Source organism: Corvus hawaiiensis, chromosome 8, assembly GCF_020740725.1.
Source record: "Corvus hawaiiensis isolate bCorHaw1 chromosome 8, bCorHaw1.pri.cur, whole genome shotgun sequence".
Taxonomy (NCBI): Eukaryota; Metazoa; Chordata; class Aves; order Passeriformes; family Corvidae; genus Corvus; species Corvus hawaiiensis.
Window position 1 is genome coordinate 15,799,576 of NC_063220.1, and position 16,698 is coordinate 15,816,273.

Consider the following 16,698-nt stretch of genomic DNA (forward strand, 5'->3'; position numbering starts at 1 on the left):
CAATACTTACTACAACTAATCTCAAGATTGAGAAAGTTCAAAATTTGATGGTTGCTTAAAATTTTTTAAATTACATCATGGAAGTATTCTGGATATTTTTTGCCTTCTGTACAAATATTTCTTTAAAAAGAAAGAATTTACCAAAACCATATTGATTATTCATGCAGCTCTCATTTAATAATCAAAGAATCATTAAGGCTGGGAAAGACCTCTAAGATCAAGTCCAGCTGTTAATCCAGCACCACTATGTTCACCACTAAACCATGTCTGTAAGTGCCACATCCACATGCCTTTTGAACACTTCCAAGGATGGTGATTCCACCACTTCCCTGGGCAGCCCATTCCAATGACTGACCACCCTTTCAGTGAAGAAATTTTTTCTAATATCTAATCTAAACCTCTCCTGGTGCAGCATAAGGCCATTTTCTCTTGTCCTGTCACTTGTTACCTGGGAGAAAAGACCAACACCCTCCTTTCAGGTACTTGTAGAGAGCAATAAGGCCCCCCTGAGCCTCCTTTTCTCCAGGCTAAACACCCCCAGCTCCCTCAGTCGCTCCTCATAAGACTTGTGCTCCAGACCCTTTATCAGCCTTGTTGCCCTTCTCTGCTCCATCACCTCTATGTCCTTCTGGTAGTGAAGGACTTAAAACTGAACACAGTAATTCCTTTTTTAATTCCTTCATATCAAATCTAACCTATTTTTCTATTACAGGACCATGAAGCAAACAATAATGATGAAAGTAAGTATTCAGATGAAAACATGGCAATATGAGAGGGACTAATATGCCACCAGTTACCATAATACAGCATACAATGTAGTGTGTCAGTGTCATTTTATGTGTAACAGTCAGCAATAAGCAAGAAGTGTTACTGAACTGTTCCCTTGTATAATCAGACTGAAAACATGTTAAGACAAAAATTAAACCAATGGATATTTTTTACCTTTATTACATTAACACTAAAACGGCAATGAGGAAAATCCACTGTTCAGATACAGCTCACATTGCATCCTAAATACATCCTAAATGTTGCTTGCATCTCTAGGTCAGAGGTTCAGCAACACACAAGAATCCAGATTTCCCACTGGAGCAGCTCCATCTCCATTACCAAGGGGCCTGTGAGTAAAAAATGATAAAACTACTTCTTTGATGGGGATGGGTGTAATAGGTGTATTAGGAGCTAACTCCTATCCTTGCCTATAGCAATTAGAATTTGGGAATAGTATTTATTCCTGTTTGTGAAAGATACCCTGACTAGGTAAAGGCAAGCTGTTATTTTGTTATTTCTGGAGGAATAGTGTTTGTATGCCAAATGGCCTTGCCCTTCACTGCCTGCTGCTGATGGCAGATGCTGGCCGTCTTGCCTAATTTGGTCCCACACTGCAGCGCTAGCACATGCAAGCCTAGAAGGGCAGAAAGTTTTCACTAAAGTTCTTTTGCCCCACCCAAGTCACGTTAAGTATTGGATAGAGTTGTAGCTTCCTTGTGTAAGTACCTTTCCTGAGTGCCCACATTGCATCTGATACCCTTATTCTTTTTTTATTCTTGTTTAACTGCTACAACTATCCAGTGAATCCCATCTTAGAAATACCCTGGGAATCAATGAAACTGATGCTTAGTTGCTAAACGAATCCATGTATCTGCTAAGTAACCATATTCTTTATTTTTCTTTTTGCTCCATACTTCAGCAAGAAAACTTCTAATGCAGTAATTTCACCAGTAAGTTGACTTGTAATTGCATAATCAAACAAAAAATTTATTAGATTTTTAATTTATTGTAAAACTCAATTTTATCGCAGGTTTTATTACAGCATAAATGCTTAAAAAGACTAGGGGAAAGAGTTATAAAGACAGGAAATATTTGGGTGCTATTACATGAATAAAGATCAGAGAGAAAGCTCAAGCAGAAAAATATTTTGATCAAAGCAATCTTTGAATTCAGCGCTCTAGGATGTAACAATAAACACAGTACATGAACTGAATAAATGAGAAATAAATGGGAACACAGGCTATTTAGAAGTATTCCCAGAATGTACAGGGCTGCCTATGGAGAACGAGTTCTTCGCAAGTGATAGCTCAAGAAATATGCAGGATTTTACCAGAATTTGTCAGAGGTTTTTCAGTATTTTGTCATTAGAAAAATATCCCAAAACTTCTTGTGGCAGAAAGTAAGAGGACTGGTTGAAATTTTCAAAGAAATTAATTTGAAAAATGTTTCAAAATTGGCAGTTTATTATCATTGTTTCAAAATGAAAAAAAAAAAGAAATGGGAAGATTGGTTGCAGTTGTACTGTGAGCTAAACTTACAGTTTAACTTTCAGTAAAAAGAAGTATGTTCAGACGTTTGTGTGCATAGACGAATAAAAAAAAAATCAAATTTCGATTTGCAAGTATTTGGGAGAGACTCTTCATTTTTGGGCCTGAGATAAGAACAAACCGTCTAGATTTTACTTTTTCTCCATCTATTTATACCCACAAACTGGGGTAAAATTCTTTCCAAATCAACTTTGCAAAATCCCAAACTTCAATTAGAGGCTCTTCACAGAATGGCTATGTCCCTGCCTCCTAATTCTTCCAGGATGTTGTCAATTCTAAACTATTCCACAAAAAGCTTAAAAGGATAAACATTTGCTGTACAAGTGCCATTTAATACTTGCTTGTCCTGCCCTTTTATTGCAGAAACCATGTTTACCCCCCAGAGAGACCTTAACTGCAAATGAAGGTAAATTATATCCACTACCGTAAAAAAGTTTACATTTATCTGAACTGGTGTTTTGTTTTGTTTTTGTTTTTTTTTTACTAAAAACATGAAACAAACTACATACACCACGTTCAACTTACTCTAGGTTTTTGAGTGGTGTTTGGTTTTAGCAGTGTCAAACTGGATCTGGGCAGCCTTAGTTGCACTGAATATCATTGTTCTCTAAAAGCAGTCACAGTAAAACTGCTGAGGTTACTGGCGGGCTAATGTCGGACAATAATGGGCCAGCAACGTGCCCACGTAGCCCTGTAAGTGGAGAAGGGGGAAGGGAGGGACGGGTTCTGAGCTCAGCTAGAACCATCTCGCACGGAGCCGACGGCTGCCAAGAGCCAGGCCCTGGCGCAGGCAGGAAACGCGTCTCGCCCCGGCTCTGGCTGTGAGAGCCCGCGGCTGCTGCAGGCAGCCGGCCCCAGCGCCCTCCCGCTGTGTCACGGAGCCCTGCACAGATATCCACAGCACAGATATTTGCCTAGAATTTAACAAAAAAAGCAGTGCAATGCCAAGCTGCCATGTAAGAAAAAAAACCCCAACATTTATAGTAAAACAAACCCTCCTTCACCTACTGGGAGTCCCTAATCCGGGATAATACATTTCTGAAGAAATCTCGACTCTACCGTTTGTTTTCCCAAACTACAGAAAAACCTACGGCACCAGAACGACAACGCAGTTCCAACCAGGAGTTTCCACTTCCACCCCTTCCAAGTGGTGCCCAAAAGTAAGATTCCCTTTCCATCTTCTTTTGAATATTGCAATGCACCAGCACTTACTGCTTGGTCTGAACAAAACTCTGAGAGGCTCAAAGGGGAGCACTCTTTTCACTGTAGCCTTCCTGTTGCTTTTTGAGAGCTGAGATTCCTGAAGCCTCACAGTAGCAAAAAAAAATAAAACATAGCAAATGAATGCATACAAATACTATAACCATCACCAAAACACGAGAGGATATAATCTGTAATAAAGTGATGGAGATTTAAACCATATGTTTAAATTCCTCCTATTGGGATATCATTTTTTTAATACCTGTATCAGACCCCTATTTCTTAATGAACAAATGGGTGAGATGGAACACACTCTACCACTGCATGCTTCAAATAACACAATTTTCATATTATCAGGACTGGGTAGATCCCCTCAGACCTTTCTGTAATCTCTTGACATTTATTTCAGGCCTCTGCTCCCAAAGTCCTCAATTCTGCCAAGTAAGTATAATTCCATTTTTTAATTAAAACGTGATTAACTTGTAATTTCAAATTAACCTTTGAATTAAAATTATTTCAAAATACCTTGCACATTAATTCAAAATGAATTAATATATCTGTAATGTATACAAAGAGGAAGTCAAATATCCAGGATCTTAACTCAGCTAGTAAAATTAAGGGAGTATGTCAGGGTTATTGATGTAAAATGGGTGCTTCATTTACATTTATGAATACTGGAAATTTCTAGCAAACGCAGTTTGGGTCATTTCCCATCGTAATAAAGATTCCATCAGTCTTTCTTGTCACAGAAGAATCCTAAATATGACATTTCTGGACTGCTCAAGGCTTCTGTTGCCTAGAAAATAGACAGATTATTATTGCATCCAATTTATTCTTTTTCTACAGAAGGAAAAAAAAAGAAGGTACTTTTATAATAGCAAATGCTAAAGCTCTTCTCTAAGCAGTGCTTTCCAAGATGGATTTTGTTTCAGTTCACAGTTAAAAACAAATTAGGAAATATGTATATAAACTCTCTTTGTACAGAAGTGTAAATTGGATCTAACATTTTTATAGTTCCAGACACTTGTTAGCAGACACTTGTGTGACCTTCCTGTAAGCCCTTTACTGTACATATTCAGTCTGAACATATCTTTCACACTGTAAACAGATGGTGAGAATGGCACATAAAAATCTACATTTGGTGTAGCTTACACTAATAACAGCATGTAAGTTTATCTCTTTCCTGGAAACATTTGCTTGATGCATGTTGCAATTATATCTCCTGTGCTGAGGAAATGTAGTATGGTTCACATTAATGCTCTTGACTGATGCACTCAGGTTTGTCTGCTCCTGTCACACAACTGATGTGCTTCAACTTGAAGCATAAATTCTTACTACTTCTGTAACCATAACTATTCTTTGAGGCCATCTGGTGCTAAATTATGCTCTGATTAATAAACTTTCTTTAGCATAATCTTATTCTGTGCCCGGTCCAATAACAATTTTATAAGACATACCACTGGTCCCAATCACTAACGTCCCTTCAGCATAACCTGCCATCTCTTCTTTGTCCCCCATACAAGCCTAGAGCTAACTTCCATCTTCATCATTAAAAGTACTTATTTCCCATATGGCACAGCATCAAATGCACCACTGAAGTCCAGATTAAGTATGGTGCCACATTCCCTCTTTGTAGAACTCTGTTATTTCATGGAAGAGCTGTAACGTTTTATCTACTTGGCTAAGACTCAGATTTTCTCTTGTTAGTTGTGCTTTTACTTCCAAATCTTAATGTTATTTCCTTCGAATTTTCTCCTAGGGCCTTGTGTTCTGTGGAATCAGACAAAAAGCCCTGTAGATGCTCAAGTCACTTTTTCTACTTTAGGTATAGCAATTATGTTTGGTATTCTTTAATCATTTGGTACCATCCTGACTTGAAAATTACATAAAATAACTGTTACCACTCCTGAATTTCATGTGCCAGTTTTTAAAATTTCTTAGGTAAAGATTATGTGGGTAAAGATTATTTAAACTTTGCTTTCAATTTGATTGTGGAAATTTCCATTTCTGTGCCAGAACTACTATTTGTTTAGTACATAGATTATCTTTAAAATCAGTAAAATTCTTATTGCATAAAGCCCAATCTCTTTCCTTTTTTAGACACAGCTAAGGCATCTTTCATTACTTATTTTAATGTCTTTTTGTCAAGTCTAATTCACTAATCTGACTGATTTATGGCAGTTCTTGCTTTAGTCATACAGTCTATCTTCAGCTGTAGCTTTAACAGCTGGTCAGTCAAAATTTTACAGAAAAAACAAAATTCAAAATACTGAATAGCCTTCTTCAGGTGATTATTAATTCACTGAGAGCTGGAACTGCTCCCTGCAATGTCTCCCCTCCATTTGGGATGCAGCTTCCAGATAGTTGCAACTTCACTACAAAATGTTCTAAATGTACTTCACACAATTGTCTTTGAGCTCTCCTGTCCAACTGAATTTTTTAATTCTGGTCACTGTATGGTCTTCTCTGTAACATTCTTACTCATTTTTTAACCAAAATCTAAAATTTTATTAGCGAAGACTTGACAACATAGTCTGCAGAGCACCATATCCAGAAACAGGTGAATGCTAACAATCCTAGTAGCATTTGTTTTCTCCAATAAAAACACACAGGAAAAAAAACCTCCCATAATAACAAAATATGTAACACTCAACTTTCTACAATGATCTTCTCTAGTATATTGATTTGCATCCAGCTGTGCTCACAAGTACCTATAGGAGACACCTACACTCTTGGGCCAAACTCTGTTTTACCAGAAAGCAATTATCTATACTTATTTTTTTCATACCATTACTATGCAACACTATCAAACATTTTGCTTCTGATTTCTTAAACTCTTATATCTGTATTTCAGCCCTAGTAATTATTTTCTACTATGCTTTGTTTATTCCAATTATAATTAAGCATCATAATGCTTTCTTTTAGTTCTGCTTCTCCATTTTGCTGCCTGGACTTCTTGCACTTGCATACAAACAATTCAGGTGATCTAAACTGGTGAAAAATTGTCTCTGAGATACATTCATTTTCCTGACTCCCTCACCTGTAAGACTGCTTCTGACGTTGGACTGAGCACAAATATTTGCATTGTGTTCCTGCATTTTCTTATCTGTTGCTACGTTCATTCACTTTGGTGGTGGAAGAATTTTTTTCCTGTATTCTAAGTCTAGTTCTGGCTAATAACCAACTTGTTATCGAAACTGGTTTTCTCTTCACAAGCAAGGCTACCCTTTAGGCAGGAAAGTGTCCCAGTACTCATATAGGCCCCATCCATTTTCAGTAGAAAGCTTTCCTGAGTGGTATCAAAGGTCAACCGTTTCCAGATCTTCCAAAGTCCTTGTAACAAATCAGTTTCTTACGTCATAACAAACATACTTTGAAAACTTATACATGTTGTTCTTTCGCTTTTCTAGAAGTGCCAGAAGCTGCAAACCGTTCTTTGGGTGCTTCCCTCCCCAGCAGCACTTCATCTATTTCAAGTTCTGCAGACCAGGTATAGTATTAGCTAAATTCATATTACCGAAATCTCCCTATCTTCTTATCCTTTATTTTAAAATAGTATTTCCACCCCTACCTGCTTTCAAAAGAAAATGACACTCCTTTTGTGGAGGGCTTCTATGCCCCTTTTTGCAATGAGGCTTTTCTGTAGCACAAATAATCTGAATGTTAGCTTTCATTAAAATATGTTTAGAGGTTTAATAAACTGTAGAAAAAAATGTAAATAGTATTATAACCAATCTTGGCACTCTACCAGTCACTTCAAACAAAACTTTAAAAAGCTTTAGTTTCATGTCTTCCTGACTCCCCAGTTTGTACTTTCAACATCATTGAAACAAGGAAATCTGTGGTGATATACTTAAGTCTAGTCTTTGATATAGATGGCTATAAAGAGTTTTTAATCACCTCCTTTTTTCTAACTTACAGCTGTACAAATGGTGTACAGGAAAAAAAAAGTGCAGTAAGCAAATACAATGATGCTGTTATGCCTCCCCCATGTCTTTTAGTCTCTCCCAAGTCTAACTCCTTTCTATTCCTTTAAACAGATCTCTTCTCATTACAGTTAATACTGTCAGTTTTATGGCAAATTCTTTTTTTAATGTGTTTTGTTGCAACATTAAGCTTTGAATGATCTAAGCAAATGCAAAGTTATTTTCATTTCAGTGCTATTCCCCTTATTCTCATTTTGGATGAAGGGAGACTACAAAATGCAGAAAGCCATTCTTATTAGCCTAGTAGTCACAAACACGGTAAAAATAGTTCTGCTGAGCGTAAAACAAAGGCTCTATCATGCAGAGCCAGTAACATCAAGTGTTCTAAAGTCTGACATGACAAACATAATACAAGACTATTTGAAGTTCTGGAAAATTTTAACTATGTCATACTGGATATTTATTATAAAAATTACTTTCAAATAAGCAATCTAGCAGACTCTAAACAAATAGCTCATAGCAATTACATTTGCAATTTTAATGTAACAGCCATGGGCAAAAAGAGCTTAATAAAAGATCCATTTTGCTAAAAAAAAAAAAAAAATTTAGCTGTTAGTGCTACTTTCCCAGTAGTTATATACAGTAGTATCATTTGCTGTAGCATCCTGCACAATACAGGTGGTCACAGATGTCGTTCATTCCCATGGCATTTACTCTTTGCTTGGTTCCCATCCAAACTTTGGCACCAGCTGTCTTCTTCTACATTATAGGCTACAGATAGTGTTAGAAGAAAGGCCGGGGGGCCATTGATTCCTTGTTTTGTTGAACAAAGATTTGTTTACGGGACTCATTCTCTATGTGGGCAAGTACCTTTCATACTTGCAGTTCCTCTCACCCTTTCTTTTTCCAATGAATAGTGTGACTGAAGAAATAAATGGAAAAATTTTGAAGGTAAAATTATATGTAATGGCTTGAGCCAGTCTAAGAATTTAGTGCAATGCCCCCAAAATTGAGACTCTGCTCTCTCCTCACCATCAGCTCCCCTCCCAGCTTCTCTGTTGTTCCCTTCTGATCCTGCAGTGGGTTGAGCCAAGTCACTAAACTTACAGAAAACCAGCCTGGCAGTCAAACACAAAAAAAGGCAACTTCTTTTTTCTGCAAGATAAATAAAGTGAATTATCTCACCATGAGCAACAAAATGAGCCCAAAGAGAAGCCAAGACATACCCTTTCCGGCCTCAGTAAGCGAGCTAGACCAGCTCAGTTATAATGCGCAACTTCACCTTTAATCTGTTTTGTACAGAAGTGACAAAGCCTGTGTGAAAATTAATTTTATCATAAAGCTGGAGCAAAATTTATCCAACCTTCATGCTGTCCAGGTGGAGACAATCATGATTGTGTTCACAAACAGCATTAAGTATATGGGAAACTTCATTCCCATTATGCCTTTTCCTGGTCTTAAAATCAAGAGTCATGCATGGTTAGAAGGGAAAAAGGGATTTTACCTTGGTATTTATTTTAAGGATCCTTAGGTGCATTACATCCAGGTCGAATGCACCCCAATGCACAGCGCAATGTACAGCCACAAAAGATCTGGTATAACATTATAGGTCTTGCTAATTAGCACATCTATCAAAAATTCCCCAGTGAGAGGCTCAAATGAGCCCCCTCCCTAAGGGACCTTCCCCTGGATGGTTCTATCTTGGTTTACAGAATGTGTTCTGGAGAGGACCTTGGGGTCTGGGGCACACTGATCCCTAACAACGAAGCTTCTAAAATGTTTAGTCTCCCAGCTGAACAAACAAGTCCAAGAATGTAGGCAAAAAGCACTAAGAATACAGAAGTTGTAAAAAGGTATAAAAGGGGTATAAAAGAAAAGCCAAAAAATCATCATGGCATCACCCAAAGCTTAGACACAAACCAAATCTGAACACCTCATGGCTAGCCCACAACTGAGCAGCATTTAAACTGTTAATGGTCTATTTATTCCTCAGCATTCCTCAACATTTATTCCTCTTTAAATTCTACTGGAATAGCTTCCATCTTTAAAACTGTCCTACAGTTGAACCTGACTGCTTTCCTCAGGGTATCTCTCTTTTGTTGTTTATCAGCCTTCTACCACAAATCTGTTACCACTGTTTTGACACTCTAGTTTTTCTTTGCCCTATCTCTATCCAACTAAAACAGTGAACTCCTGGTAAAGACTTTTTAAACTCTGTGTTTTCTGCATTTTAGTTCTTCACAGCTGTCATTATTTAGCAGTAACTCTCCTACAGGCCATATTCTTTATTATTATTATTATTATTTTACAGGTGAAACACTGTTCCTCTCTTTTTAGGATGCTGGTGTTCACAGTAAAGCATGGTATGCTGCTACCTGTGATAGGAAAATGGCAGAAGATGCATTGTACCGATCAAACAAGGTAAGTCAGTTTGAAAAAATTTCTGGTTTATGGGAAAAAACCCCAAACCTTCAAATAAAAAAAAAATTGAAAAAAAGACAACCTGAAAGTATTCTAAGAGCATCAGTTGCATTCTGAACAGGTCAGAACTACTGTGCCATGCAAATACTGTCAAACCTGAAATTATTGTGGTGACATTAGTTAACTCTGGTTTTCGTTGCAAGACCAAAGCACTGCAGAGAAAGCTATTACAAACTAGAGAGCTGAGGAAGATCTGATAGCTCATACACACCCCATAAAAGAAATGCAAAGCCCAGTGACTTTTAAGTGGTCTCCACCACTGTCCAACAGCTCACGTGAAAACAGCTATTTGGAAAGGCTGGTGTTGCTATGCATTTTGAAATAGCAACACTGCATTTAGTTGCAGATAGTTGCAAGAGTTGCAATAGCTGCATTCTCAACTATTCTTTGTACAAAATCTGGTGTCACAAGAGCCGCATGTAGAGTTGCATCCTCAGCATCAAGTACATTTCCACTCTTGCCTAAGTCCACAGAGCAGGATAAAGGGGGAGAGCATGGGGGCTATCACCAGCTGAAGGCTACTGTGTGTTAGTGAGCACAGGGCTACAGGGTTGGGAGTGCAGGTGCCTGAGTGTGCTGACAGTGCTTTTTACAGCTCTGGAGAAATGGTATCTCTACTTCTCCCTGCTTTCTCGCCTAGCTACTGCCACTGACAGGAACTATTCCCTAACGATCTGTGGACCCCAACAGATGGCTGCCACTGTGTATTTATTTCTTTTTTTTCCTCTCTGGTTGAGAGAGGGAACAGGCAGCGGTAAGGGTGATTCTTAAATGACAGCTTCATAAGCTACTGTTAGCAGGAATACATGCTACTTTTCATCTGCTGCTATTCTGTTTTTCTAATGGGAGAAAAGAGTTTAATGCTAATATAAATCAAAATATTAAGCCAAAACCAAACTAAGTTGTTGGAAAGAAATGAGCCAAATACACGGACTACTCTTATCATTTTAGGATGGATCTTTTCTAGTAAGGAAGAGTTCTGGACAGGACTCACGGCAACCATACACACTGGTGGTGTTTTACAACAGAAGAGTGTACAACATTCCTATACGATTTATTGAATCAACAAGACAATATGCACTGGGCAGAGAAAAAAGTGGTGAAGAGGTGAGATGATGTGGGGATATTTTTCCTAACAGTTTTCAATTATATACCTTTAATAAGCAATGAATAAGATATACTGCACTATGACCAAAAAGATTCTTCATGTATGAATGTAAGAATATACCCTTCTCTGTCAAGTTAGAGAAACCAGTGTTATGTCAACTCCTGGACACTGTAACTAAAACCACAGATCAAATTTAAAACATACTCATAGAGCTGTTTTGAATAAAGTTAACAGGATTAAGGGCTGCAGCTGCTAGATAAATTTTCTGACTGTTTATAGTCTTCTATTTACCTTCTAAAACTCTAGTTAGATTTCTTGGAAAATTGCAAAGGAAGAACAGCTATGCTCAAAAAACAAAACAAAAACCCCCAACACTATCAAAAATGAGAATGACATTACTGTTAATACTGTTTTCACATAAAGAAGATGTTAAACTCTAGCTCTGGAGTGAAAAGATCACTGGTTGGCTACTCTGCCACACAGGTAATTACTCTGATTGCAAAGCAGAAACTCAGAACACAAATACCAATAAAAACAGTTTGTTATCACTGCATAGAGTAGGCTTTCCAGCAATGTGAAAGTAGGCTTGCCGTAGCCTAATTATCTGCCTCCCAGGCACCAGTTACAAGATTACAGAAAATATAATAGCCTGAAGGTCACCTGGTCTTCAACAAAGGGTGAAAAATGACCTCAGGATAAATAGATAGTCCAAAGTCTTTATTTGACAAAAGACCAAAAGGAAAAGCAACAGACCTAGCAGATCCTGGATATTAATTTACAGTGACAGACATTAAAACTGTGTACCTAGAACAGTTCTCACTGATGGCTGCCTGTACCAGAGATAGCCTACCTGTTACTCCCAGAGATAGCCTTCCCTCTGAGGTGGCTGAACCACATCTGCCACAGCTTCTGAGCAGCCAATCTTTACACTAAGGTAACATGAAATGTCAGTTCACTGTGGCCCATAGCAAACTCGGTGGTTCAGTTTGTGCAGGTGGCAATCACAAATGTAAAGGAGGAGACAGCTGGTGCCTGTAATATCTTCTGTTGTCCAAATCTAATCTGTTTATGACTAAAATCAGAACTAAGAGAAGGATCAGTGCTCTCACTAAAAGGCAGAGCATCTCACTTGGTAGTGGTTGTAGTTTAACTCTCTTCAGTTATGTGAGAAGCAAAGATAAAACAATGCAGTGATTACTGTCAATATTATAGCATTAAAAGAAGCCAGCACTAATTATTTTTTGTTTTCTTTACCCAGCGCTTTGACAGTGTTGCTGAGATAGTAGAGAATCACCAGCGCACCTCCCTGGTTCTAATTGACAGCCAGAACAACACAAAAGACTCAACAAAACTGAAACATGTTGTAAGAGTTTCTTAATCAAACTGAACTGCTAAAATGAAGACTTCTTTAATCATTTCTTCCAACATACCAAGACATGGACAAGATATTAAAAGAAGAAAATCCAAAATTATGGGAAGCACTCTTTAAGAGCACCTACAGAGTAGTAAGAAATGTGTTTCATGGAGTTCGATCCCATGTCACTCTTATCAGGAAAGTGTTCACATTTAACACAAGAAGCCAAAGCAGATACACTGTCATCTCTGACAACACGGGTATCCAAAGTCACATGAAGAACAACGGCATACCAGCCTGGTTGGTCCTTTGACTGCTATTTGGAGATAGAGTTCTTGTAGGACATTTTCGTTTTAAAAATGGTAATACCCATAGTAATCTACTCTTTCAATCCATGTTTACCACATACCACTGCTTTCAGCAATTTCTTCGTAAAGTGCACAGTCCCAGAAATTAGAGCAACTTGACCTAATATACCACTGTGCACAAGTTGAAAATAGGACTGTACTTTGTGATTAGTGGCAATAAATCCACCTGAATGTTTTAGATTTATGGACATGTGTTGTACTTTCCCTCAGCTTCACCCTGTTTCACTGATATTTTTGCTTGTATTATCAGATGTACAAATAAAATTTAAAAATACTGTAAACTCAGAAGTGTATGGAGACTTTGCTGGACTGCATTTCTTGGTACCCTTCCAGCAAGAAAGCATCAATTCACTAGTGTATGAACAATATCATTTTTTACAGCTGTATCTCATATATATACACACACACATATATTTGGTTTAATGACTGCGAAATCTTTTGTCTTCAAATTGCCTACTGTTCGTACACTGCTTCACTGCTAAACTAATTACTCAGTTCTTGCTGAATTTATGGACACACATACAGAAAAAAAACCACTTCTTTCAGGCCTGTTTAATCACAGTGGTTTACTTATTGTATTATTGTGAACAAAGTAAACTTCCACAAATGTTCAAGTGGTGAAAATTAATTTGATGAATGTATAAATTGCACAAGTGAAAAACTTTTAGGAGCAATTGTTAATTAGTTCTAGAGGTGTTTGATTTCACTGGACCTGAAGACTCATCCATCTTAAAGGTATTTTCTAAAACTGACACTTTATATACACACCTGGTTTGTTCCTTTTGTTCCAAATCAGGCAGCGTTCTCTAGGATTATATTCAAGGCATTAAAGGCAAGACTGAGTCAAGACTTGCAAAGTCTCAGCAAGTCACTTAGGGCCATAGTGTAGCTGTATTCTGCAACTATTTTCTTGTGCTTTTGATCAATTACTTCTAAAAGTAATGCACCTCTCTTCTAGAAAGAACTGTATGCTAATACAATGCTCAGCACATGCTACCTACGTATCTTGAGGCATCTCAGTTTCTTCCCTCTGCAACACAGGTGGTACTTACCATACGTAATGTGAATAAGACACTGGCAAGTACAAAACAATGTATACAGATATTACATAAGCCTACCTGACAGTTCACAGTACTACATAAGGGCTATGTTTAGTGTATTGCTAATACTTGTATTAGAGTATATTGCTACTATTGGTGTTAGTTTTATATTAATACTATGATTAATACTACTGAAATGTTTAGGACATTAAGATTGCAAAGTCAAGGTGTCAAAATTAACACAAAAGTTAGTAGTGGCTGCAAGCTTAATTTACTCCTTCTATATGTGTGCTATTAGTTAGCTACTTTAAGCATCACTCTAGAAGCTATTTCAAGCAATACTCACAATGGAAGTATTCTGTGAAAAAGTAGCCACTGAGTATTCAACTTCCTTTGCATTCATGTAGTCCTTGCCTTTCACGCATGTACTGTACATGCACAGTATTTAAACTTTGTACTAACAAAGTCTGTCTGCTAACCTTTCTGTGTTGCTCATCAAAATGTCTAGGTTCTTCAAACATTGCTTTCCAAGTTAAGTGTGCTGTATCTCCATCATTCTAGAACTGGGGAAAAAAAATAGTGTGAGCAAGGGAAATTCAAGTGTATACCTATAGACTTTCATACAAGAAACTAGGTATCACTTTTTAAGATAATTAGCACTGAACACTTTAAAGCACTGCTGCTCCTGCCCCTCGGCTCCAAGTGCTCAGCACTACATGTAATACTGTGGCTAACCTACAAATAACAAATATGCTCTAGATAAACCATCCAGTTACCTTCACCCTAAACCCTTCTTTACTTTTTATCCGTGTTCTAAATGATTATAGGGCTAAGTTATAGTTTTGACAAGGCAGGGAGCTGATAGGCAACACAACCTTCCACAAAATAATCCCATCAGCCTGAGATGAGAACTTCTTAGGCACAAAAGAAGGCTCCATGGGGGAACGAAAAAAAAACAAACCCCCAAAACACATACACATCACACCAGTATGTTATCACCTACTTTACTACACTTGGTGTTTTATACAGGAACAAAGGAGCAGACTGGTTACTCTGCTTTCCATACCCAAGCTAGATCTGTTACACCTTGGCAGGACTTTGGTGTAGACATTGTTTTGAAACACAGTTTTAGATAGAGAAAAGTTTAAGCAAGTTTCAGGTAAATGACTGTACCAAGTTATCATTTCCTACATTCTGGACATAAAATAAATTGGCGTTCAGGATGAAGCCAGCTGTGTTAAAAATCCCAATGCTGTGGATTGAAAAGCCATTACAGAATGTAAGAAGTGGTGACTTGGTGCAGCTGTTGCAGTGCCAGCAGTCATCTTAATGCCATCATGCGTATGCACCATGTAACAGGTATAGGAAGTCTGACCTGACAGACACAGCAACACACCTCTCCCCTTACTTTTCTTTGATAGTGATAACTAATTTCTCTTCCAAATAATTTCCATTCACTGAATAGCTAAAGACAACAACAAAATAAAAAATAAAACAAACAAACACCAACCAACCAAAAAAAACCCAAAACCAACAACCCCCCACACAAAAACACCCTAAACCTAGAACTAAAAATGAAGTAATTCTTTTGTCTGAGAACTCAGGGCAAAGTATCATATTTAATAATGTACAAAGGAGAAGTGTTGTCTGCATACCTGATACAGAGAGTACAACAAGTACTGTGTATCATTCCTGATGACGTTGCTCCATGAAAGGAGTAAGAACTTGCATTCTCAAAAATCCAAGTGTTCAGACACACAAGTTACAAAACTACATTCCTCCTTCAATCAAAAGCACGAGCAGCAAACAGAGATTATTAGGAAGTGTAAAAAAAAAAAAATCTCACATAACAACAGCTCTATAACAAGATGAATACACATCTTGCCAAGAATACACAATGGGGCCTCTTCAAGGCCTAACACAATTTAGGCCTCTTCAATGCCTAATACAAATACTGTACAAGTGGCTGATGATCCTGTGTTTGCATCTATTTTTGTATGTCCCAAAACACTAGAATCAATTTAAGGTTTCTTATCTTGCTATGTGCACTGTTACAAGCTATTTTAAAATGTTATGGTTGCAAAGCCAAGCACTCAAAATTAACACACTTTAAGTTACCTGTGCAACCCTGACACATAGCTATACCCATTACAATACAAGCATTAAATATATGATCATTGAATAGTTTTCCAAATGGATTTATGTATTTCACTTGGTCCACACAATACTTCAGGAATAAATTGTAGCTGTGTACTGAAAGACTGTGGTTTGTAGGATATTTGTAAGATACCTTCCCCCATTTACTGAGAATGCTGAGAAATGCACCAACATTGCAGGAGTCAGCCAGTAAAATAGTGGCTTCATAAAGTAGTTGAACATTTCATTGAAGAACTGAACATACTGTCCCTGCACCTTCTACTGCACCATCTACTGCGACACCAGTCAGATCACTTCAACCAAAATTTCTCCTGACGGTAGTTAATTGCCATCTTAATTTCAGTCAAGTCCCACTTGAGATTTTCTGAAACCTAATCTGCAGAAATGCCAAACTGTTAGGACCTCAAACAAAGCATTATGGAAAAGGCCATAAGAATAAAAGAATTATGTATTTAGAACAGTACTTGAGCAACATGCTCTAAATATTAGGACATAATTAAGGGTAGGGGAACAAAATATTAAATCACTACTCAGGAGGGAGCAACAATTCTCTGCACTAAATGAGATGGATGTCCATGGAAAAAGTGACACATGACAATGAATTAAGATCGTATAAAGCAACCTTATTTCAACATTTCCTATCTTTACAACATTCTTTTCTGCAGTACCATTTAATTAATAGGAAATTCAAAGGAAAACAAATCAGTTAGAAAAAAATTCCAGTGACAGTTGTCACTCTCATGATTCAT

General features: G+C 37.5%; 1 protein-coding gene across 8 annotated transcripts in view; it reads left to right on the top strand.

Moving 5' to 3' along the window:
* The window catches only part of BLNK (B cell linker), a 94,914-nt gene extending 81,881 nt beyond the window's left edge, over nucleotides 1-13,033 (top strand). For 7 of the 8 annotated variants that reach the window (XM_048310453.1, XM_048310454.1, XM_048310450.1 and 4 more), the window contains 11 exons: nucleotides 713-740; nucleotides 1,045-1,117; nucleotides 1,688-1,718; nucleotides 2,679-2,721; nucleotides 3,397-3,475; nucleotides 3,925-3,956; nucleotides 5,275-5,340; nucleotides 6,926-7,005; nucleotides 9,779-9,862; nucleotides 10,874-11,029; nucleotides 12,289-13,033. In XM_048310453.1, coding sequence (XP_048166410.1) covers nucleotides 713-740; nucleotides 1,045-1,117; nucleotides 1,688-1,718; nucleotides 2,679-2,721; nucleotides 3,397-3,475; nucleotides 3,925-3,956; nucleotides 5,275-5,340; nucleotides 6,926-7,005; nucleotides 9,779-9,862; nucleotides 10,874-11,029; nucleotides 12,289-12,408 — 792 coding nt within the window. In that variant the 3' untranslated portion in view covers nucleotides 12,409-13,033. The remainder of the gene's footprint in view (nucleotides 1-712; nucleotides 741-1,044; nucleotides 1,118-1,687; nucleotides 1,719-2,678; nucleotides 2,722-3,396; nucleotides 3,476-3,924; nucleotides 3,957-5,274; nucleotides 5,341-6,925; nucleotides 7,006-9,778; nucleotides 9,863-10,873; nucleotides 11,030-12,288) is intronic. The other variant, XM_048310452.1, reaches the window with a different exon arrangement.
* The last annotated feature ends 3,665 nt before the right edge of the window (nucleotides 13,034-16,698 follow it).